Genomic DNA, 23,704 nt, shown 5'->3' with positions numbered 1-23,704 from the left:
AATCTCACGTTGCCAGAAGCCTGAAGATTCCAAGTTCTCCATATTTTAAAGCAAGCTGCAGTGGTGTATTTCCCTCTTGATTGGTTAAGGTCAAGTCCCGTTGCCCTTTTGGTTGATGTATTAGAAAACGAGACAGATGGACCAAACCCAAACGCACCGCAAGATGAAGGAGAGTCTCTTTGGGTTGATGATCAGCAGCTACAGTGAAGATATAAAGGAAAACAGACATTAAATTTGGAAAATAATGACTGAGAATATTTATGTTCTGCATTTATGTCACTTCTTAGTCATGGCAGTGATTAGAACTTGTAAAAATTGTTCAATCCAACAGAAAGTGAAGGATGAGGGAAATATAACTGGTTGGCTGCAGGAAGGAAAGACCTCCTGTGGTGTTAGTGGAACACTTAATCATTCTGAGTCTCTGGCTAAACATGCTCGTCTGTCCAGCCAGAACATTATGTACAGGGTAGAAAAGTGTTGTCCACAAGAGGGAGGAGTTTTGACAACATCTTCCTACCCACAACTACATTTAGAAAGTCCAGCTACATCCCTGGGAGTGAATCGTGTTTTGAATGAGTTTATTAAGGTTCTTGGTGTCCATTGTCATCAGGCTAGTAGATAATGGCAGTGGCCACCACCGACTCATAAGATATCTGTACCATGGAACCACAGATCCTGAACATGAAAAAGAGCCTGAACAGGAAAAACAGCGACTTCTCCCTTTCATTACACAGCAGCAGAGATTTGGTCCAGCCCAATTTAATGCTCAAATAAACTACCAGGTATCTGTATCTTGCACTAGTTTCACCGTCTCCCCCTGGATGGAAGCCAAGTAGCTGGAGTTCTGGATTTCCTAAAGTTCACCACTAGGTGTTTCACTTTGCTGGTACTGAGCTGCAGGTGGTTCCACTCCCAGCAGTCCACAAACCTGTGCACCACCTTCTACAGTGACACATCCTCACCTTTGATCGGTGAATCAGATGGACGCTTATCGATGTTCCGTCCTAAAAACTAGAGGAGATCGAGTGGCTCCGACATTGTGGAACGCACTACCTTTCATGCTACGGACTGCCAATAGCCTTTCCCATTTTAAAAAGCTTCTTAAGTCTCACCTGTTCACCTTGGCCTTTGGCTGAGTAAAACCACTTTTATTAGGTCTTTTATCAGTTTCATTCCACTGTATTATTGTTGTTGATTTTATTGTTTTTATTGTTGCGCCTATTTTACTGTGAACCACTTTGGGACACCTTTGGCTGTGTATATGTGCTATATAAATAAAGCTGACATTGACCTCTGCTGCCTCCAACAACCACAGTCATTGCAGAACTTCTGTAGGTAACAGGTACTTGAAGTCCAGGATCTACAGGGTACAAATAAAGGTGGGGGGGTGGGGGGGTGGGGGGGACGGGACAGGCCCTACTTGTGGAGATCCAATATTGGTCACCACTGTGCTAAATGTGCTGTGTGTTCCTTTCTACTTAATGTCTTGTTTTGTTAAAGACAGTGTTGCCACAGTTACTTTGAAAAAGTAATCCAATTACTGATTACTCCTTGAAAAAGTAACTTAGTTACTTTACTGATTACTCAACTGTAAACGTAGATTACTAGTTACTTTTTTAGTTACGTTCCCCAGCTGCCGACAACCCTCTGCCACCTCAACATGACAGTGATACTTGTTGTGCCAAAAATCACTTTATAGTCACGCTTTCTTGACTTCAATGAAAATAAATACTTTTTTTTATAAAAAGTAAAATAAAGACCTCTTTCTTGACCTCATATTTAACTGTTGACAGCACTGTAACAGTAAAACTTGCAATTTCTAACCTACATTGTTTATGAATGTAACTAATAAATTCTTTCTAACATTTTTCTAACATTTAAATTCTCTCTAAACATTTTACTTGTCAAAATTATTATTATTATAAGTAGTATTAGTAGTTGTAGTAAAAAAAAAGGCTTCAAAACTGGACCTTTAATCTAGGGGTGTTGTGGGGGGGCACATCCTTGCCCCACGCCCCCATTCCATCTGGATTCGCCCCTGCTTTGGCGATTGAGCACAAAGAATGGATAACATTTATTTATGCAGAAAACAGGACCAGATTTACAGGTAAGAAAGTTTTATTGCGTTTTCACATCATGTGGTCCTCAGAAAGAGAGTTTAGGTGCATTTGAGTGGAAAATAGTGTTAGTTGTTGACACGTCGCGGAGGATCAGCTGTTTTTAGCAGCAGATATGGAGCAGCTCAGCTCAGAATTCCAAATAAAGGAGAAAAAAAAGCATAAAAATGTCTTTGTAAAGCTCAGTGCAGGTGTGCTGTTGTCACCGCGCTTTAAGAGGTGAGGACGAGCTACTGCAGAAAACCGCGGATGAAAAGCTCACAGCTCGCTTAAAGTGGGCAGTTCAGTCGAACCCCGACCCCCTGCCCACGGACCAAGTTTAATGCTGCTATCGACCCGCAATGCAAAAACAATAGTAACGCACAGTGACTTGGAGAAGTAACTTTAATCTGATTACTGATTTGGAAAGATTAATGCGTTAGATTGTTTGTTACTGAAAAAAGTGGTTACATTAGAGTAATGCGTTACCGGCATCACTGGTTAAAGATATATAATGCTGCTGTGTTACTGACTGAAATGAACACCGTCCTTGTCATCATGTACAACTAACACGTTATCTCCTGGCGAGCCCATTTTAAGAAGAAACAGATCACAGTAACTATTTAATTAATTTCGATAAAAGTGATTATCGCCATTTTAAGAGTGTTTTACGCAACCAATGATTTAATTACACAATTTCAAAGTAAGACTTCATTATCTTCACCTGCTTCACTGTAACTCTGTGCGTGTAACTATTTGCTGTGAAACTCAGACACAGAGAAAAGACAACAACAGTAACAGCACGGCCAAAATGACAGAGATGTCTCCATGTAAGGTTAGTTTTCCATTCAGATTAGATTAAATGAGTCCTGTATAGGCCAAGAGGCCCATCAGTGCCTATGCTCTGGATCCCTGGATCCCATAGCCTGTGACTCCCCCTGGATAGGATGCCAGTCTGATGCAGGTTACTTCCCCAGCAATGCAGATTGCAGATTAAGTGTCTTGTCTAAGGACACAGACAGATAGCATGACCAGGATTCAAACACAGCGCTACAAGCTGGACTCTCTGGTAACGGTGGCAGAGAAGAGAACACTGGACAAACTGCTGGACATTATGGACGATGCCAGTCTGCACACTGTCATCAGCAACCAGAGGAGCCTCTTCAGCCACAGACTGCTCCTTCCCAAGTGCAGGACCAACAGATTGAAAAACTCATTTGTCCCTCAGGCCATCAGACTGTACAACTCCTCACTCATTGGGAGGAGTAAGTAAGTAACAGGAAGACAGAGGACGGGAAGGAGAGGAACAGTAGTAGCCAGTAAACCACTAGCAAGCAGTATGTCTGGTTACTGTTGTCCATTCAGGTGCTCCTGTTTTGTGTTTGTGGTCACCACAGCGGATACAGTCAGATCCGCATTGGTAGTTGGCACAAGTTTTACGCCGGATGCCCTTCATGATACAACTCCAGTGCAACCTGGAGAAACACACACAGCTGGTGTTCCAAAGAGGTCTCGCATGCAAGTACTAACCACGCCCCGCAATGCTTAGCTTCTGAGATCTGACTGCACAAGCAGTATTTCTGGTATTTATATTTATAAATTGTTTTTTACTTTCACTTTTGATACTCTGTGTGCTTCTTACCCTGTGTGCTGCTATACAATGCTGCTGGAAACTCAATTTCCCTGAGGGAGTCTTCCCAAGGGATTCCTAAAATTCTATCTAATCTAATCTAATCTACAGATTGGCAGGCCCAGCTCCTGCTCCACCTGCTCAGATTTAGATTAGCATACAGTATGTGAAAACCGTGCTATTTATTCTGGAATTGTGGTGATGGTATTTTTACGTACACATGTGTAAACACAACAGACAAAAATTCTCACGTCATGTCCACAAAATGTACAATAATTTGATATAGAAACTACCATGACAGGCCTATTTAGGACCACATCAGTGAGTGCAGTTTCACATTAAAAACAACAGTAACATTTTCTTTACATTCACTGTATGAAAGCATTCATCCTTTGATCCACATGTGTTGTATGTGCCTCCCTACAGACAAACTACTGTACTTGTATGCACACAACATACACACGAATGAAAGAATTACATCCACTATTACATTATATCCTGTTGTATATCAAAATATTATCTCGAAAAACAGGATTTCTCACTGCGCCAACACCTGCCAAGGACTGTTGATGCATCCTGCCTCATGTGTACTCAAGCAGAAGACAGTATAAACAAGAAGTACGAACGACTCAAAACAATTCCTTGCTAGTCTTAACTCACGGCTGCCTGTGGCTTTGAATGTTGCGTTCATATGCACAAAAGACCTAAGAGTCGAGTCCCAGTATGTGGGAACATCTTAGTATCGTCTTGGCACATCCAACAGGTGGATGTTTTGTAAGCACCAGATGAAAGACTGTTTCATAGCAGATCGGATCTACTCTACCTTCAGGCCTACTCTGTAAGTGTGGGTGAGAGCTGAAAGTTGCCATGGTACCATCTCTCCAGTCTGAAAACAATGTGCAGAAGAATTCAACTGTTATTTTCTCTTTTCCCTCCAATTTGCTGCAGGCATTCTGAGTTGAACTGAAACACTCCGTCAGCTCCACAATGGCACCGTTAATTATGACCCAGTTACTAAGAGTGAATAAAGAACATATTTTTCATGCAAAGCTCAACAGACAAGAATGCCCTTGTCATATTTCTCAGGAATGGGGACAACTGTTTTGCATTTGTATCCACTCATGTTTTGCATGAATATTTCCCTTTTCAAAGTGGTACACATGTACACACATAATACTTTCAAACTCAGGTGGTAGGTGACTGACAAAAAAATGTTGAACAGGATGTGAATTTGTTGCGCTCGCCAATATGTCTTGGTTCCCTTTTTGAGTAATTTCAAAGCAGAACAAAATCTGGAAATGTCAAGTGACAACGAAGTGTGTGATGAATTCCTAATTCATCTCACTGGAAACATGAAAATGTATCTAATTTCTTGATTGCACAATTTTGAAATGAAGAAAAATCCTCAAGAAGATCTGAGGTGGGATGCCAGAAACAACTCAAACACAGCTGTTGTAAAAAGAAGTAGGAGTGTGCTGAAGAGGAGGATTGTGGGAAGTGATTTAATAGATACACAGATCTGCGTGACGACTCTAAACTGACTGAAGAGGTATAACAGCATTAACTGCTTCAGCTTTAGAGCCCAGCGACTCTGCCCGGCAGGTTGGATGATTCTGCAGATCATGCGAGGTCTATCTTATAGTAGAGCAGGGATATTCAACTCCAGTCCCCAAGGGCCGGTGTCCTGCAACTTTTAGATGTCCCCGGTCCAACACACCTGAATAAACTGGCTGAATTACCTCCTCAGTATGCAGTCAAGTTCTCCAAAGTGCTGCTAATGACCTCATTAATTGACCTCAGGTGTGTTGAAGCAGAGACACATATAAAAGTTGCAGGACCAGTGTACATCTGTGACTGCAGTTGAATACCCCTGTACTAGAGCTTATGGACTCATGACGTCACTGGACACAACTGTCTGGCGATGCCAATATCTTCCAAAATAAATGTCCAAGTCTTCAAGGTCGTGTAGCTTATTTGGTTTGAAACCTACTAGAGCAGGGGTATTCAACTCCAGTCCCCAAGGGCTGATGTCCTGCAACTTTTACATGTCCCTGCTCCAACACACCTGAATAAACTGGCTGAATTACCTCCTCAGTATGCAGTCAAGTTCTCCAAAGTGCTGCTAATGACCTCATTAATTGACCTCAGGTGTGTTGAAGTAGAGACACATATAAAAGTTGCAGGACCAGTGTACATCTGTGACTGCAGTTGAATACCCCTGTACTAGAGCTTATGGACTCATGACGTCACTGGACACAACTGTTTGGCGATGCCAATATCTTCCAAAATAAATGTCCAAGTCTTCAAGGTCGTGTAGCTTATTTGGTTTGAAACCTACTAGAGCAGGGGTATTCAACTCCAGTCCCAAAGGGCCGGTGTCCTGCAACTTTTAGATGTCCCTGCTCCAACACACCGGAAGAAACTGGCTGAATTACCTCCTCAGTATGCAGTCAAGTTCTCCAGAGTGGTGCTAATGACCTCATTAATTGACCTCAGGTGTGTTGAAGCAGAGACACATCTAAAAGTTGCAGGACCAGTGTACATCTGTGACTGGAGTTTAATACCCCTGTACTAGAGCTTATAGACTCATGACGCCACTGGACACAGCTGTTTGGTGATGCCAATATCTTCCAAAATAAATGTCCAAGTCTTCAGGGTCGTGTAGCTTCTAGACTGACTATGGTTGTGAGCTTTGGAAACTCACAACCATACAGCCAATGATGGCAATGATGGACACATTTGACACCAGGTTTCTTCAGAGAAAACTGCTGAGTACCGCTGGAATAATTTTGTGTCAAACATATGGTTACTTAGGGAGACTCAGATGAGATGTACTACTTGCATCATGAGGGAAAGTTTCCTACAACATTTTGGCCACGTGGTCCGTTTCTCTGGGCATTATCCAGCATGCAGGTGCCTCATTGTTGAGGACCACAGCAACTGCAAGAGGCCAAAGGGATGGCACATATCACCTGGTTGCACCGGATAAATGTCAACGTTCACAAGCTGAGAATGAAGCAGATCTCTACTTGGGCAGTGGTTATGTAGTGCAGTGGATATGCCATTGCACAGCATCAGTACATGTTCCCAAACCTGGCCTGACATACAGAACATAAACTGATATGAACCCACAGTACGCTGTTAAGCTATGAGAGTCTATCTCTTGCTTGCATTGAACTGCAACAATAAAAATGTATTAAACAAATGAATTGCCCTGAACTTGACAAGCTGCAGACATTCTCTGTTTCTGTGAGGTTTTCTCCAATCCTCTAATGTTTTGCCTGAGCAGAGTTGACAAAAACCTTTTGGATTTGTGTCAAAACATTCTTAACAATTCTGTATTACTAAATGAAATTTATATAAATGGCTCTTGTTTATTCTGCTGATGTGTTTCAGCTGGTTTATTTCTTGAAGTTTTAAAGCTGTATTCCTACTTACTACAACACAATGTGCAGAAGCAGGACTGTTAGAATGGCCCCAGAATAAAGGAAGCAAGCATTTGTGTACACAAATCCTGTGGCCCTGTAAAACCTCTCACTTCCTACCTTCTCTAGACTGATTATCAGTCGTTTTCCACTGCTGAGGGTAATCCATGTTTGCCACTGCCTGAGTAATCTTCTCATCCAGATGCCTGAGACCAGTCTTGTCTCTGGCCTTTAGTCTGAGCTGCTCATCCTCATCACCATCAAAGTGTCCACCAGAAAGCTCATCATCTGTTTCCTGTATACATGTGGAAAACCTCTTCAGGACTTCTAGGTAGCTCTTGGGGCCAAACTGGTCGCTGTTTACACTCAGGTACTCTGCTGCTTCCTGGGCAACATCTCTGATATACTCAAGAGATTCTTCAATCCCGCATGACACAATTTGGTCCTCTGTGTGGAAGTAGGAAGTAACAGCAACAACTTCTGCACGATCATGACCTGTGGGAAGCAAAGAAAATCATGTCTTGGCTCAGGATGTGAAGAGAACTACTGTTTATAATGTCAGGCAAAGAAGGAAACTTGAAGAGTTCTTGTAGGTCTTTGGCCTTGCTCAGACTGCCAGTAAAAATCTAATTTATGTGAATATCCAATTTAATCTGATTCTATGTTGCAAATCTGAATGGTCAAAAATCGCATAATATGCACACACACACACACTCATCTTTAACCGCTTATCCAAGATCGGGTTGCAAGGGGCTGGAGCCTGTCCCAACAGTCATAAGGGCGTAAGGTGGCATACACCCTGGACAAGGCACCAGTCTGACGCAGGGCAACATATAGATAAACAGACACATTCACACTCGCACTCACATCTACGGACAATTTAAAGTTTTCAATCCCCCTACTTAATCTGCGTCTCTTTGGATGTGAGAGGAAGCCAGAGCACCCAGAGGGAACCCACAAAAAAACACGGTGTGAACATGTAAACTCCGCATGATATACATCTAATCTTATAATAGCCAAGTGGCCTCTTGGTGCGCATGTGCGTGTATGCGTGCGGCTTTAATCACACAGAAATGGTAGAGTCGAGATTTGCTGTTTGGTATGGTTATGTATTTTGGGTCAAGGATGAAAACTGCAAAAACAGAAAGTTGACAGAACTAATATTTTAGCAATTGTAGCTAACCAGTAAACAATGGACACTGTGCTGCAATGAACCATGGGAGTTTGGGGTTTGGGGGTTTTAAATGTTGTTATTGTGGTTCATTTTAGTTTAACAGTGTTGTTACTGTTATTGATTTATTGTGTTTTTGTAGTTCAGTTGGTTTCGTCAGTTTAGTTATGTGTCATGTTGTCGTTACCATGAGTGAAAAGAGTACTGCTTTTGATGTCTTCCACCAGGTCTCTGTTTGGGTGTGTGTAAAAATTAAAAGCACCTGCTTGCAGCAGAATGCAGAAAAAAAAAAACCTCTGCATACGTGTGACTGGGGTGAGCTGACATTTGCCGTTTGGTATGCTTAAGTATTGGGTCAAGCATGAACAGCACCAAAATGGAACACTGACTGGACTAATATTTTTGGAGAAACTACAGATATTAGCTAAAGTTGCTAATTACATTCTGGCCTAACATGCCATTCCAGCAAGGGCCGGTAAATCATTTTTATATTAAAAGCATGCCTGCGTAATGTTATTTAGTAAGTTCAATGTAAGTACATAATGTAATTGTAAATATGTTAAAAATACATGGATAACACAAGAAAGTGAAAACACTTATTTCCATTGTGGGCCATTTAAAAATCAAATGACAAAACAGAAGTAAAAATAAAATATTATAATAATAATAATAATAATAATATAAAAATAGTGTGTATATGATAACAAGAACCCAATTTATAACTACATTAAGACAGTAAATTAACACTAAAAAAATTACATAATTAATAGGAAATAAAAGGGTTTAGTTCCTCTTATAAAAATTGTTGAGGTCTAAGGTTCTAAAAGCATTCTGGACTCACAAGCCATTCCAACTCATTATACAAGCTTTGCTTAATTTATTACCACTTTTGAAAAATGTCAGCTAACTATGATATAAACACTACCCAATCTCGAGCCCGTGGATCTCCACGGGCAACACGCTAGTTCTTTCTTAATTGTTTCAAGCCTCAGTTGTAGGTGGTTTGAAAAATGATTCAAACTGCATTTTTGCAAATCCACTTTGGTCTGAACACTCAGATCAGATTCTGGGTGTGTTGTGTACATCTGTGACTTTTCACACCACCCTCAGGGGGGAGCTGTATGGGAGAACTCTTCTCTCCCCCCACAGCCACTGCCACTTTTTCCCCACGAACATGCTGCTCCACACTCCGCCTACGTGCTCTGCTGGACGTTAATTTGTCACTATTGCAAGCAAAGTGAGTAAGACAGAAAATGTGGATTAGCACATGGACACAGATCAGATCTGGTTACTTGCTATATAACGTGGACAGTCATTCAGTGAGATCAGATTTCAATCAGATATGCAATAAATCTGATTTGAAGTGACAGCCTGAACAAAGTTATACTGTATGTAAGGATTCATAAGCACACTTGCTTTTTTTTAGTCACGTACCTACAGCCATTTCCAAAAGGGCTGGGTGAAGGTAAAGTGCCCGTTCATCTCATTAATGATCAATTAAGCGACAACTTCCCAAATACACATTACCCAAATTCTGCAGCCGGTGTGGATTATAAAAGTGATCATATCATATTTCCCACTAATGCTGCTAATGATTTCCTCCATTGCTAGACTATAGTAAAGGTAAATGCAAACAGCGGAACTCATAATCACAAAACTGCCCCAATAACAGAATTTCAAATGAGGTTAAAGTTTGACTGAAGGACCTACCAGGAACAGTGAAACAAAGAGTGCGTCCATCACTTCCTCTGTTTGCTGTAGTCACATGTGTAAGTCTTGAACCTTGTACAACTACATAAAACTCTGCATCTTCAGGAGTGTGGTCTCCAGCTTGTAACATTTTTCGAGACTCCACTTGTCCCTGGAATGAGAAAAGATAAATCTATTCACTTGTGGTTATAACAGTGTTATTTAACTGATGATGATGTGATATATATATATATATATATATATATATATATATATATATACATACACACACACACACACACACACACACACACACACACACACACAAACACACACACTAAAACTCGCATATAATGAATTCAGGTGGACCAGAGAATTTTGTCCGTTATAATGGAAATCAGTTATACGTATAAAACGGACAAAATCCATTACATGCAGAAAATTTACAAAATCCTTTATACATATAAATATGTATGTAACAGATTAGTTACAGTCAGGAGGCGCCAAATGAATCCTGAGGCAGGTCCCAAATGGGAACTGCCTCATTAAATAACCGGGTCAAAACTTCATCTAAAAAAAATAAGCGCCGGACATTACGTGCATTAAAAAGATTATATTTGCATAAGTCACTCTTTTTTCTAAGTCCGCTAAGCCTGATTTATGCTTCTGCAACTCTGTGTGGCCATGCAGTGACATCGATGCGCACGTAACCCTTTTAAAGTTCTCTGTCGTGTCAATTTGCCACAGGAACAGTGGCTTTTTCTGGATTAATTTGTCCCTCAACAAGCTTTACTTCTTTATACAATCAACTTAACAACCAACAGTAAGGTATGTACAATTTCCTCCATGAATTGCGGGTCATTTGACCATCTTTTTCTGACTCCATGTTGTAAACTTGGTCATATTTGCGGACTTTTCTGCCAAATGCATTTGATCCATGATCGATATGTAATCAGCGTGCGAACTGTAAAAGCTTTTAAAATATGATGGGAGAGGAAAAATGTAAAAGTGACATATCGCAGCCCTTTGTGGTCTCCGATTCAGCAGGTGCACAGGTTCGCAGCCCCACAGAGGGCTCTGATCTAAAGCATTTTGGTTTGTCACACCCAGGGATGTGTGTGAAATTTAACACCATATTTCAGTACAGGCAACAAGCAGCATTTTGTTAATAATCACCGGCCTTGAATTACAGCCTTCCTCGTTTAGGTCCCCTGTCTGAGCAGTTTGAAAAAATATACGGCCGGACTTTTAATCACGGAATTACAGTGCTCACTTTCCTATAATCGGCTCGTGTCAATGCGTAACTTAATTTCATACCTCTGTTACTGGGCACATCCAGACTGCACTGTCCGGTACATGAGAAGGGTTTTTAACTGAAAATGCACTGTGATGGTACAGGACGTTTTGTCCAATGTGAGTGAAATTCCGTTATACAAAATCCATTATGGTGTTTATTACATAGAAAACCATACAAAAGCATTGGGACTTTTGCTTTTGTCCGGTGAGTGCTAATATCCAGTACATATGATGACAGTTTAGGCACGTTTTACTATATATACACACACACACACAGTACACTTGGCATACCACATTTGGTAAAAATTAGTAAAAGGACCTGGAACAAACAGACAGACAGATAAGACTTGGCCCCTACGATTGCCGTTTGCCAAATATGACCTTGCCCTTCCGTTTCAGAATCCACCTACATCTGTGATCCAAGCTTGGTGGGCATAAGAGTGAAAATATAAATTGACCTTTGACCACAACAACCTTGATCTTTTCCAAAACAAACCATTCCACATTTGATGGAAAGGGCATGGGAAGGTATAGGGTGTGAGGCGGGGTGCACCCTGGACAGGGCTCCAGTCTGTCGCAGGGCCACATATAAACAAACACATTCACACCTACAGTCAATTTAAAGGTTTCCAATTCACCTAACTTGCACGTCTTTGGATACGGGAGGAAATTTAAAAAATGCCGAATCTCACTTCATTCGGTTTAGGCTGATAATAGAGGTGTGACTCCTTGTGTGCGCTAACAGGTTTGCTCCACAAGGTTAGTACATAGCTACCACTGTTACTGTTATCACTGTTTGTTTTCCCACAAAAAGATAAGATCTCAGCTCGTGGTTAATTCGGTCTTCCTGATTTCTCACAAAGGTGCTCTAAGCGGGCATCAGTGGTTAATAACTAAACCAAATGTAATGCCGGGATTTTGTGTTTGTGTACAACAAAACTCACTATCAACATGACGACTGCACCATCTGCAACTGCAGCCTCTGTAAGGTGACCTCAAACCTCTGGATGCAAACTCATCCAACTCCAAAGTATCCAAATGCAAATCCAGAAGTTTTATTATTTTTAGTGACACTGCTGTAGACATGCACTCTTGTGACTGCTTTGGTCTGTTTTTTAAGTATGTTTGTACTGTATGTACCTGTGTTTGTACGGATGCATCTATGCTCACAAGATAAAAATGTGCATAATCTGATTTTATCCAGTCTTGCAGAAACAATGAGCCTACAGATGGGAAGAAGCGATTTGATTGTGATTGAGATCAGTCACCAATCAAAATGTCAAGGTCCAGTTTCCAGTCCCATGCACTACACAGGAAAATGGGAATTTCATTCATTCAAATTTAGCAAGTAACAACCTCCAGTGCTACAAAATGAAGCCAACTGCCAAATCTTGCAGTTCCTTGATGTGCCACTTGGTGGCTAGCAAAACGAGTCATTCCCCATATAATACAATGTTAAAATCCCCAATTTTACAGCAGAAATAAACACGTACAAAAAATGTTTTTTATCACTTTAAGCTAGTTTGCCCATTTTTTAAATAACTCATCAGTTTAAGCAATTTTAAACCACAAAGGTATGAATAAGTGGAAGCTCTGAGTGACAGGTAGTGGGTGCTTGCAAGATGATTTGAGGCCCCAATAGCTGGGGACCCACACTATGGTGAACTTGACTGCATTTTGACAACCGTCAATGTGAAAATTTCCTATCATTGAATTTGTAAGATAGCCCTAATTAGCAGGTAGCTTGGTGATATTAGCTTCACTAATAGTGGAACAGTTACTGAGTCAGGATGTCAACCAACCTTTGTACACACCTAAACCACCCAATATGAAACCACCACCCAGTCCACAACAATATGCATTAACCCTCTGGGGTCCGAGGGCATTTTTTGGACAGTTCACTCGCCTGGCATAAATGTTTTATTATTGCTGTTAACAGCTCTCCCTGCATCCCTCAATCAAGTTTTATGTCTCTTTTTTCAGGACAACCTGTGCTTTGAGAACATATATGTTTTTGTTGTGTTTTATAAGTGTAATAAAGGTTTAAAATCAGAAAAAGAAATGAAAAAATAAAGCAAAAAATAATTTTCCACACACATATATTCAAAACACACAGCAAAATCTAATAAACAACTGTTTTGACACTTTATAAAGGTGATTTGAGGTCTTGTGTGAAAGACTGTACAACAAAAAAGTTCAAACAATAAATACAAATGCACATTTTGAGCAATATATACAAAATGATCTATGCGTTTTGTTATTTTGATATGGTAAACAGTGCTTTACGCAGAGAAAGCAACAGAGTTATCCAGTAACATTCACATGCAAACGAGTGGAGCAATCCTGATGGCTACACTTTCTTTGTTTGAGCACGTGAGATTGTCATCAGAGGCTCTCCGTCTGCTCCGTCTGCTTTCACTTTCGCTCTGCGTAATGGTGCAGGGTGCACTCGAATAGTATGTATTAATTGGAGCACCCAGGGGGCTATTCAACCAGGCCAACTAGTAACATATCACACCTGAAAACGATCTTTGGCTTTTCACGTGAGGTAAATCTGCCCTACAATTGGATTTTGGAAAACCATGTGACAGTGAACCAATTCCGATTGGACACTCACATTGCGCACATCATCACACAGCTTCTATGAGGAGTACAAAGATGACCGATGGCTGGCTGGAAAGTCTGCGGAGTTAACTTTTCAGCAAAAAAAAAGTAAGTTTCTATCTCATATCATTAAAAAGTTATTTATAATTTAGTAAAGCTTGGTCTTAGCCGTCGTATACAACGGCGTCGGCCCCAGAGGGTTAATAAAACAAAGGGTTTTTTGGTAAAAAGCAAGATTGGGGGGAGGGGGGGTTATCCGGGTTTGGTTCATCATACTTCCCCATGCTCCACCATGCTCAGCCAACCTATAAATGCCACAGACTTTCAGGTGAAACACATTTTCACGTTACATGTAATACATGTAACTTGTCTTTCTTTGGTGTTTGACTTAGTTTGATGATTTTTTTTATATGATCTTCCAGCTATTTGATTTAAAGATTTAAGGGAGACACAAGAACAGATGTGAACAGTTACTCATAATATCCTTTAGGTCTATTTTCACTTCTGCACAGTGGATGCGGTTCCTGCTGTGATTGTAATAACCACCATCAGCAGCAGCAGTAGCAGAAATATTGCTTTCCACAGGAACAATTTGATCAGGCAAAATTTGTTTGATCCTAACTGTATCTCTGTGTGTGTCGTCTGCCTCGGGTAACAGAAGCAAGACGTCTGGGCGGTGAGAAAACATTGCAACGATGTGATCTATGGCCTCTGACAGAATGTCTCTGACACAACCTGATCCTGTGACAATAAAATATTCAACACCTTGAAGTTTCACCTCATGCGTCCCATATGGGCAGGTCTCAGGTCAGTCATAACTTTTTAATTGTGGAATATACACATGCACTGTAAAAATCTAAACGGCAGCTGTGCTGTGTAGGATTACTATGGCTGAAATATTAGTGGACAATAGTAGTGGTTATAATAATAACACCAAATGTCATGACAAACCACTAGCAGTAAACAAGGCTTTATAATCCACACATGTTGCCCAGTCAGTGGAGAACATCACGTGTGGTCGCCAGGAAACCAGCAGTCATCAACACTTCAGCTCTTTGCCATGATCTCCTGTGTGCAACACGTAGGTGACGTCAAGGGACCAAGTTACCTACTGCAACAACAATAACACCTCCAGTAGCAGACCGCTCTCTTAAAGGGAAACTCAACATTTTCTAACCTGAGGCCTGTGGTTAAATGTTTTTGGGTTCTAGTTTTCACTTGGAACAAAGACTGTTTTAATTAATCCAGGGTTTAGTTGGAACTTTAAAACAAGAACAACAGTCAAAATAAGTGATAGTTCTCTTACACAAGATTTTAGAATAGAATAGAGCCTATATTGTCATTGTACATATGGACAACAAAATTAGTCCTCTGTTTCTTTTTACAATTAGACACAACCACTAGGAGCAGTGAGCAGCTACAGTCCGGCGCTCGGGGACCAACTCCAGATGTAGAGACGCTGCCTTGGTCAGGGGGTAGAGAAAGGAGCAGACCCTAAATTAACATGTTTTTGATTGCGGGAACAAACCAGAGGAAACCCACACAGACACGGGGAGAACATGCAAACTCCACACAGAAAGGGCAGGAAGTGATCCCACGACCTTCTTGCTGTGAGGCACCAGTACTAACCACTAAGCCACTGTGATATTTATTATTTATTATTTACCGTAATTACTGGTATATAATACCCAGAGGTACATGTTGTAATGTGCTACCCCAAGTTCAGAAAACGAAATAATGGGGAAACATGTTTTCTTTATATTACTAATGGTCTCTTTCTGCTGTAAAAAGATAGCAATTAATTCTTTAAATTCTTTCATATTTAGGTTGTAAAAAAAATGAGTGGCAAACTGCATATTGCATGCTATTAATGACTTTAACAACAGACTAAAATCTGCATGTTACCTGAAGACAACAATGTACTTGTTCAGCTGTTTGTCCGTATCAAGTTCAAATAAATATGGACAGCCATCAAATTCAAATGGCTCTTCCGTACGTTCAAAATGATCTCAATCAGTCGTCACGTCTTTGTAAACAAACTTCACTACAGAAGAATGCTAAGTAGCTGCATTTCATATCTGTTTAATTTCAATTTATTCAATTTATATCGCGCCGACTCACAACAACGTTGTCTCAAGGTGCCTCACACAAAAACAATTCAAAAACAAATTAAAATGAATTAAAATATTAAAAATCACAATTTAAAATAAAAAATAAAGAAATAAAAAGCAATTAACACAATAAAAATAATGCCATAAAATGCTATTCATAGGCATGGAAGAATAAATGCATTTTGAGTTGAGACTTAAAAGTGTCCACAGAATCTGACTAACTCACTGACACAGGGAGACTGTTCCACAGAGCAGGGGCATGATAAGAGAAAGCTCTTTAACCCGCTGACTTTTTCTTCACCCTAAGAACATAAAGTAGTCCTGCACCTTGTGAACCCAGAGCCCGGGCCAGTACGTAGGGTTTCACCAAATCGGCCAGGTAGCAAGGTGCCAATCCGTGAACAATTTTATAAGTCAACAGTAAAACCTTAAAAAAGTTTTAAAAATGTTCTTTACATTTACTGACGTAACACGCTGTAAGGATCCACTTCCTGCTTCCCAGCATATGTAATATTTTATGGCATTCGGTGGTGACGAGGAGTGTTTTTCTGGATGTTTTCAGCTTGGCTTGCACACTTACACTGTATACTTGTGTAGCCTGTGACGGTTTTAACGTTAAAACTAAACACTGGACTGATTAAAATCCTTTTGTTCTGAGTGAAAAGGTTAACCCAAAATCATGTCAGAAGTCCTTTTTCACAAGAGAAATTGCTGTCCTTCCGTCCATGCTACAAAACTTTCCATGTCCTAAACTCAAGAATTGTAAAACTCTCAAAAATCAACATTTTATTCATTAATAGTGGGAGATGAACGCTCTACCTGCCAAAAAAAATTATGCATTTCTGACATTTATAAATGCCTCTTTTTTTATATACTGAATTTTGGGATTCAAGTAAGAAATGGAGCAGAAGCCTTGAAATGTTCCCATTGCCCACTAGATGGCGACAAAAGCTGCTTGTTTATTAATTTGAGAAGTTAATGTTTGGTGAAAATAAGATAGGATGACAGCCAAAAATCAATTTATAGTTGTGTCTCTTACCGTTAGGGACAATTTACATGTCGATGAAAAGATGACACGGGATTAGCCACACAGCAAATACTCATTTTGTCAGGTGAAAAAAGTACAACCGCACATTTGTTCACACTGAAGTTTGTAAAAATGTATAAAAACATAATTTCTCAGTGATTTTGCCTTGCTCTGATACCAACAGAGGACTTACCAAGGAAAAACACCAATTTAGACCATTGCACCAACATCTCTTTACTTAATATTTAAACTTGTGACATTAAGCAAGCCTCTTTTATGAACTCAACACAATGTAAAAATGTGAAAATAGTTAACATTTTTCCCAGTCACATAATCCCACAGTGACATATCTGTGCACATCTGAACTACTTCAAAATCTCACGGGAGTCTTGAGGGTGACAGCCACAGTAGATGTTTTCTCATACTCATCTGAAGCACATACCTCTGATTAAATCTGGTGTGCAAATGAGACCCTAATAATGAGGCTGAATGTCAGAAAGGCTGTCAGCAGAACTGACACAGTACCAGAAACACTTCAAAGAATGGCGACCCCAAAGTAAGGATTCCTTGTTGCATAATGATACAGATGTGACTGGATTAGTGCAAAATGATTATTACACCTGTCATAGAGGTAATGTTTTCATCCATGCTGGTTGGCTGCATTGTCACCAGGATTACTCACGAAGCAGAAATACATCCTATACAGGTTCTGAGGCCCATTAGTGCTGCTGCTGGATTTTTAGACAGTTTCTCACAGGGTAGTAAGGTGCCACCCCCTCAAAATATTAATATTAATTATTATTAATATTAATAAAACAACATAATTAAGAAATGCGACGTAAGTATGGTTTGATCAGAGTCAGAGTATGCAAGTGCCTGTCACTACGCATTTAAATGCGTTCCAACACATTATTTCATTTCAGTTCGTGAGAGTAAAGCCCACTTCCTGGTTGCGTTGTCAGTCATATGAGTCAGTCAACTATCAACTAACAACTAGTTGCCCATATTGGCCTCTCTTCATTGGCTTCCTGTTAATTCTAGAATAGAATTTAAAATTCTTCTTCTTCTTATAAGGTTTTGAATAATCAGGTCCCATCTTATCTTAGGGACCTCATAGTACCATATCACCCCAATAGAGCGCTTCGCTCTCAGACTGCAGGCTTACTTGTAGTTCCTAGGGTTTGTAAGAGTACAATGGGAGGCAGAGCCTTCAGCTTTCAGGCTCCTCTCCTGTGGAACCAGCTCCCAATTCAGATCAGGGAGACAGACACCCTCTCTACTTTTAAGATTAGGCTTAAAACTTTCCTTTTTGCTAAAGCTTATAGTTAGGGCTGGATCAGGTGACCCTGAACCATCCCTTAGTTATGCTGCTATAGACTTAGACTGCTGGGGGGTTCCCATGATGCACTGAGTGTTTCTTTCTCTTTTTGCTCTGTATGCACCACTCTGCTTTTAATCATTAGTGATTGATCTCTGCTCCCCTCCACAGCATGTCTTTTTCCTGGTTCTCTCCCTCAGCCCCAACCAGTCCCACCAGAAGACTGCCCCTCCCTGAGCCTGGTTCTGCTGGAGGTTTCTTCCTGTTAAAAGGGAGTTTTTCCTTCCCACTGTTGCCAAATGCTTGCTCACAGGGGGTCGTTTTGACCGTTGGGGTTTTTCAGTAATTATTGTATGGCCTTGCCTTACAATATAAGGCGCCTTGGGGCAACTGTTTGTTGTGATTTGGTGCTATATAAATAAAATTGATTTGATTTGATTTGAAGAAGACCTCAGGGTCGAAACGTTGCTTTTGGTCAATTAAAGATTTTGGGGGCTTTACCGGTGTGCGTATTTTCTTTTTTTTTTTTTTTTTTTTTTTTTTTAAACTGTTTATTTCGAACATTTGATACAACAACAATTACAAGATAGATCAGTAAAGACAACAACAAAAAAGTTCCTACTGTGTACCCAACATGTCCGAAAAGGGGTAGGGTGAAGCATCAGCTTATTTATCCCTACCCCTTCTTCCCCACAACCAGTAATACCCTTTGCCACATATACACATAAATTCCTACACACCTAAACCGATATCAATATATATATATATACATATATATACACACACATACATATACACATCAACATACACATATATACACATACACGTATATACACGTATATATACACAAACATAAATATACACCTACACATACCTACTTACATACAAAATACTATATATTTACAAGCCGAAGCAAACAACAAAAACACCCTAACCCTCATTACCCTTCCTCCTCCCTATACCCAGAAAAAAACATATTTTTGTACCGCTGTTTGAACTGGTTCATGCTTGGACATTGCTTGAGCCCCACTCCCAATCTGTTCCACATCCTCACCCCACAGACAGAAATACAGAAACCTTTTAATGTTGTTCGTGCCCACTGATGCTTTAAATTAAATTTCCCCCTCAGACTGTAATCCCCTGATCTGTTAAAAAACATATTTTTAATATTTGCTGGAAGTAAATTGTTTATTGCTTTATACACAATTTGTACTGTTTGAAAATGAACCAAGTCTGTGAATTTTAATAATTTGGATTGTAAAAATAGTGGATTTGTATGATCTCTATAGCCAGTATTATGAATAATTCTTATAGCTCTTTTCTGCATTACTGATAGTGATTGTGTTGTACCTTTATAAGTATTACCCCATACCTCTGCACAGTACTGTAAATATGGTAAAACCAGTGAGCAGTAAAGAATGCGGAGTGAGTTGTGGTCCAGAATATGTTTCGCTTTGTTTAGAACTGAAATGCTTCTTGACAGTTTACTTTGTATATGTTTTATATGAGTCTTCCAGTTTATCTTATCATCTATTATCACCCCCAGAAACTTATTTTCATGTACCCTTTCAATATCTACCCCCTCGACTTGTAACTGAACCTGTATGTCTGTATTACAATAGCCAAATAACATGTATTTTGTTTTACTTAAGTTTAATGATAATTTATTTCTGTCAAACCATATTTTCAATTTTCCCATTTCTATACTGATCCTCCTCAATAACTCCTGCAAATCCCCCCCTGAACAAAAAATGCTTGTGTCATCTGCAAATAATACTAATTTTAATATTTTGGAAACATTGACAATATCATTTATATAAATTAGAAACAGTTTTGGACCCAATACTGACCCCTGTGGGACGCCACAAGCATTGTCCAAGCATGATGATGTATATTCCCCCAACTTCACAAACTGTTTTCTGTTACTTAAGTAGCTTCTCACCCAGTGCAACACCAACCCCCTAATCCCATACTGTTCAAGTTTACTGATTAATATGTCATGATTGATTGTATCAAAAGCCTTTTAAGGTCTATAAATATTCCAACTGAATGTAATTTGTGGTCTATGGCGTTTGTAATCTCCTCAACTGATTCTATTAATGCAAGTGATGTTGAACTATGTGCTCTGAATCCATATTGACTATCAGTAAGTAATTTATGTTTATTTATGAATTTGTCTAATCTATTATTGAATAACTTTTCTAATAATTTGGAAAATTGTGGAAGCAAAGAAACAGGTCTATAATTTGTGAAGTGGTGTCTATCCCCAGTCTTATACAGCGGCACAACCTTAGCTATTTTCATTTGATTGGGAAATTTACCGGTTTGAAATGATAAGTTACAGATGTATGTTAATGGTTCTACAATCCATTCAATGACCTGTTTTACCACCACCATATCAATTTCATTTAAATCGGTAGATGTTTTATATTTACAATTATTCACAATGTCTATAATTTCATTTCCATCCACTGCTGTGAGGAACATTGAACAGGGATTTCTTTCTATGAGATTATTATCCCAATCCTCAGGTTGGGAATCGGGAATTTTTTCTGCCAAGCTTGGTCCAATATTTACAAAAAAATTATTAAAACCGTTGACTACCTCATCCTTATTTTCCTTCTTGACATTATTATCAATGAAATACTGAGGGTAACTCTGTTTTTTATTACCATTTTTGATAATGCTATTTAATATATCCCATATTCCTTTAATATTGTTTTTGTTATTATATAATATGTTACTATAATATTCCTTCCTACATACCCGTATAATATTAGTTAATCTATTTTTGTATTTCTTATATCTATTTTCTGCCTCTTTAGTCTTTAGTTTTATGAATTCTCTATACAGTGTATTTTTCTTATTACATGCATTTCGTAACCCTTTCGTCATCCATGGTCGAGCTTGGATTTTTTGTTTTCTGTAGTCTTGTTTAATTGGACAATTTTTATCATATAATGATGTAAATATTTGTAAAAAAGTTTCATATGCACTATCAACATCACTTTCACTGTATACCTTTTCCCAGTTTTGCTCCTGTAAATCCTTCTTTAGTGTGTTCATGTTTTCCTCTGTCCGCACTCGCCTGTATTTTATTTTCTCCTCTGGCTGATTCCGCCGATGGTTTCTATTATAAACGATGAAAACTGGTAGATGATCACTAATGTCATTGATTAATAATCCACTCACAGTGTTATTCTCAATATCATTGCTGAATATATTATCAATTAAGGTGGCACTATGGGATGTAATTCTGCTTGGCCTGGTGATTTTTGGATATAAACTCATACTGTACATTATACTGATAAATTCATCTGTTATTTTATGCTTATTTGGATTGAGCAGATCAATATTTAAGTCACCACAAATGAACACAGTTTTTTGATTAGTTTTTGAGAACATTTTTCCCATACAGTCAGTGAATGTTTCAATACTAGATCCTGGTGCTCTATATATACAGCTGACTAATACATTTTTGCTTTTTTCTTCACATATTTCAATAGTTATACATTCTAATAAGTTATCAATCACAGTTGTCATATTGTCTACTATTTTATAATCCATGTTCTTATCCACATACACAGCCACTCCTCCTCCACTCTTATTTTTTCTGTTTACACAATTAAATTCATATCCATCCAGTTCAAAATCCATTCCTTTATCTTCATTGATCCATGTTTCTGATATAGCAATTATGTTAAATATTTTTTTAAACTGACTTAAATATTCTTTAATGTTGTTAAAGTTTGCATATAGACTTCTGCTGTTGAAATGGATTATTGATAATTTGTTATCCGTTTTAATGATCCGATTAAACTGTTCATCTGTATAATAGCAACAACTGTCATTGATATTTGAGAAGAAATTATTGTCCGGGTCTATATCGTGCTCCAAGTCCAGTACATTGTGGTCTGTGTATTTAAATGTTCTCAGTTCTACTTTTCCATGATCAGCAATCCTTTGAGTTATATCCTTCTTGTCTCCAGATGTAGATGAATAGGTAGTAGATGAATAGGTTCCTCTGGTCTGTGTCATGGTGTTGTGATGTGTTTGTGTCCTCATACCTTATTGGTCATATCTGTCCAGATCCTCGCTTTAAGAAACACTATTGTTCATATTTGTCCAGCTCCTCGATGTTCCTTATTGCCATGACTTTTGCTTGTTCTGGTGATCCGTTCAGTTTGATGAATATTTTACAGTTTGAAGTCCATGTGTGCTGGATTTTTCCCTGTTTCTTCAAGAAGCGTGCTTTCCTGGCGATGTCGGCATTCCGTTTGGTGAGATGTTCATTGATGAATACGTTTGTCCCTTTCAGTTTTCTTCCTTGTTTTAACAGTGCTGTTTTGTGTTTTCTGTTGATGAATCTCATGATGACGGTTCGTTTATCACCGTCATTTCTCCGGGGCAGAGGGTGGCACGCTTCAATGTTATTTAAATCCATTTCTATACCTTTAGATAGGAGGAAATCAGCAACCTGTTTTTCCACAGAGCTGACCTCCTGTTCACTGGGCTCCCCTCCGCTCTCATCTGTTACCGCCCGTGCGTAGGACCGTGGTTTGATGTGAAGACCTGTGATGATGACGTCGTTGATTCTGGTGTACTGCTCCAATTCAGCCACTCTATTTTCCAGCTGCACCAGATGCCGGTCTTTCTCGGCATTCTGGAGCCGTAATGCCTTCACCTCCTCCACCAGATCCATGATTGATTTCTGTTGCTGCTTCACAACAGAAATCTCCTCTGATAAAAAGTCCAGAGATTTTTTAATATCGTCACCTTCCTCCGCTGTCAGAACCTTCTTAGGCCCCATGGTCGGCTTATGAGCAGCTTGTCGATCGCCGATGTTAACAGCCTGCGTTGTTTGTCACCGGGATGGATCTGCACTGCGCTGGTGCCGCGCGGCCTCGGTGTTTCCGCGCTGATGGATGCGCGGTGGCTGCACGAGGCCTCGGGGAAGCGGCACTCGTGACGCGCGGCTCTAATGACGCAGCGCGCGGCCTCAGTGAATTCACCACGTTGGGCCTCGGACGTTGTTGCTGTCCAGTCGCGGGGCTAAGTTGCCGGTTGAGGTGGTATTCCCACTGTCCGGGTTGGCAAACACCGGCGTGGCAGATGGCAACTACAAACACCACCTCTGAAAACTCAGGTACAAACTTTTTGCAGCTCGCTCTGACGACACGCAGCTCTGACTGACTGTGACTGACTGATTTGAAAAACCTTTGGTGAAAATAAGATGGACTGACAGCCAAAAATCAACTTACAGCTGTGTCCCTTCCCCTTATATGCAATTTACTTGTTTTAATTCAACCTATAATGGAAGACAAAATGTATTTGGAG

The 23,704-nt window shown here is 39.7% G+C and overlaps 1 protein-coding gene across 4 annotated transcripts in view; it reads right to left on the bottom strand.

Annotated features, from left to right (window-relative positions):
• The window catches only part of arhgef28a (Rho guanine nucleotide exchange factor (GEF) 28a), a 127,751-nt gene that overhangs the window by 90,551 nt on the left and 13,496 nt on the right, over positions 1-23,704 (bottom strand). For all 4 annotated transcript variants that reach the window (XM_034192392.1, XM_034192394.1, XM_034192393.1 and 1 more), the window contains exons 3-5: positions 10,033-10,183; positions 7,272-7,646; positions 9-198 (exon numbers count right to left, since the gene is read on the bottom strand). In XM_034192392.1, coding sequence (XP_034048283.1) covers positions 9-198; positions 7,272-7,646; positions 10,033-10,183 — 716 coding nt within the window. The remainder of the gene's footprint in view (positions 1-8; positions 199-7,271; positions 7,647-10,032; positions 10,184-23,704) is intronic.

This window comes from Thalassophryne amazonica, chromosome 17, assembly GCF_902500255.1.
Source record: "Thalassophryne amazonica chromosome 17, fThaAma1.1, whole genome shotgun sequence".
NCBI classification, from domain to species: Eukaryota; Metazoa; Chordata; class Actinopteri; order Batrachoidiformes; family Batrachoididae; genus Thalassophryne; species Thalassophryne amazonica.
This window is presented reverse-complemented; position numbering and strand designations above follow the sequence as displayed.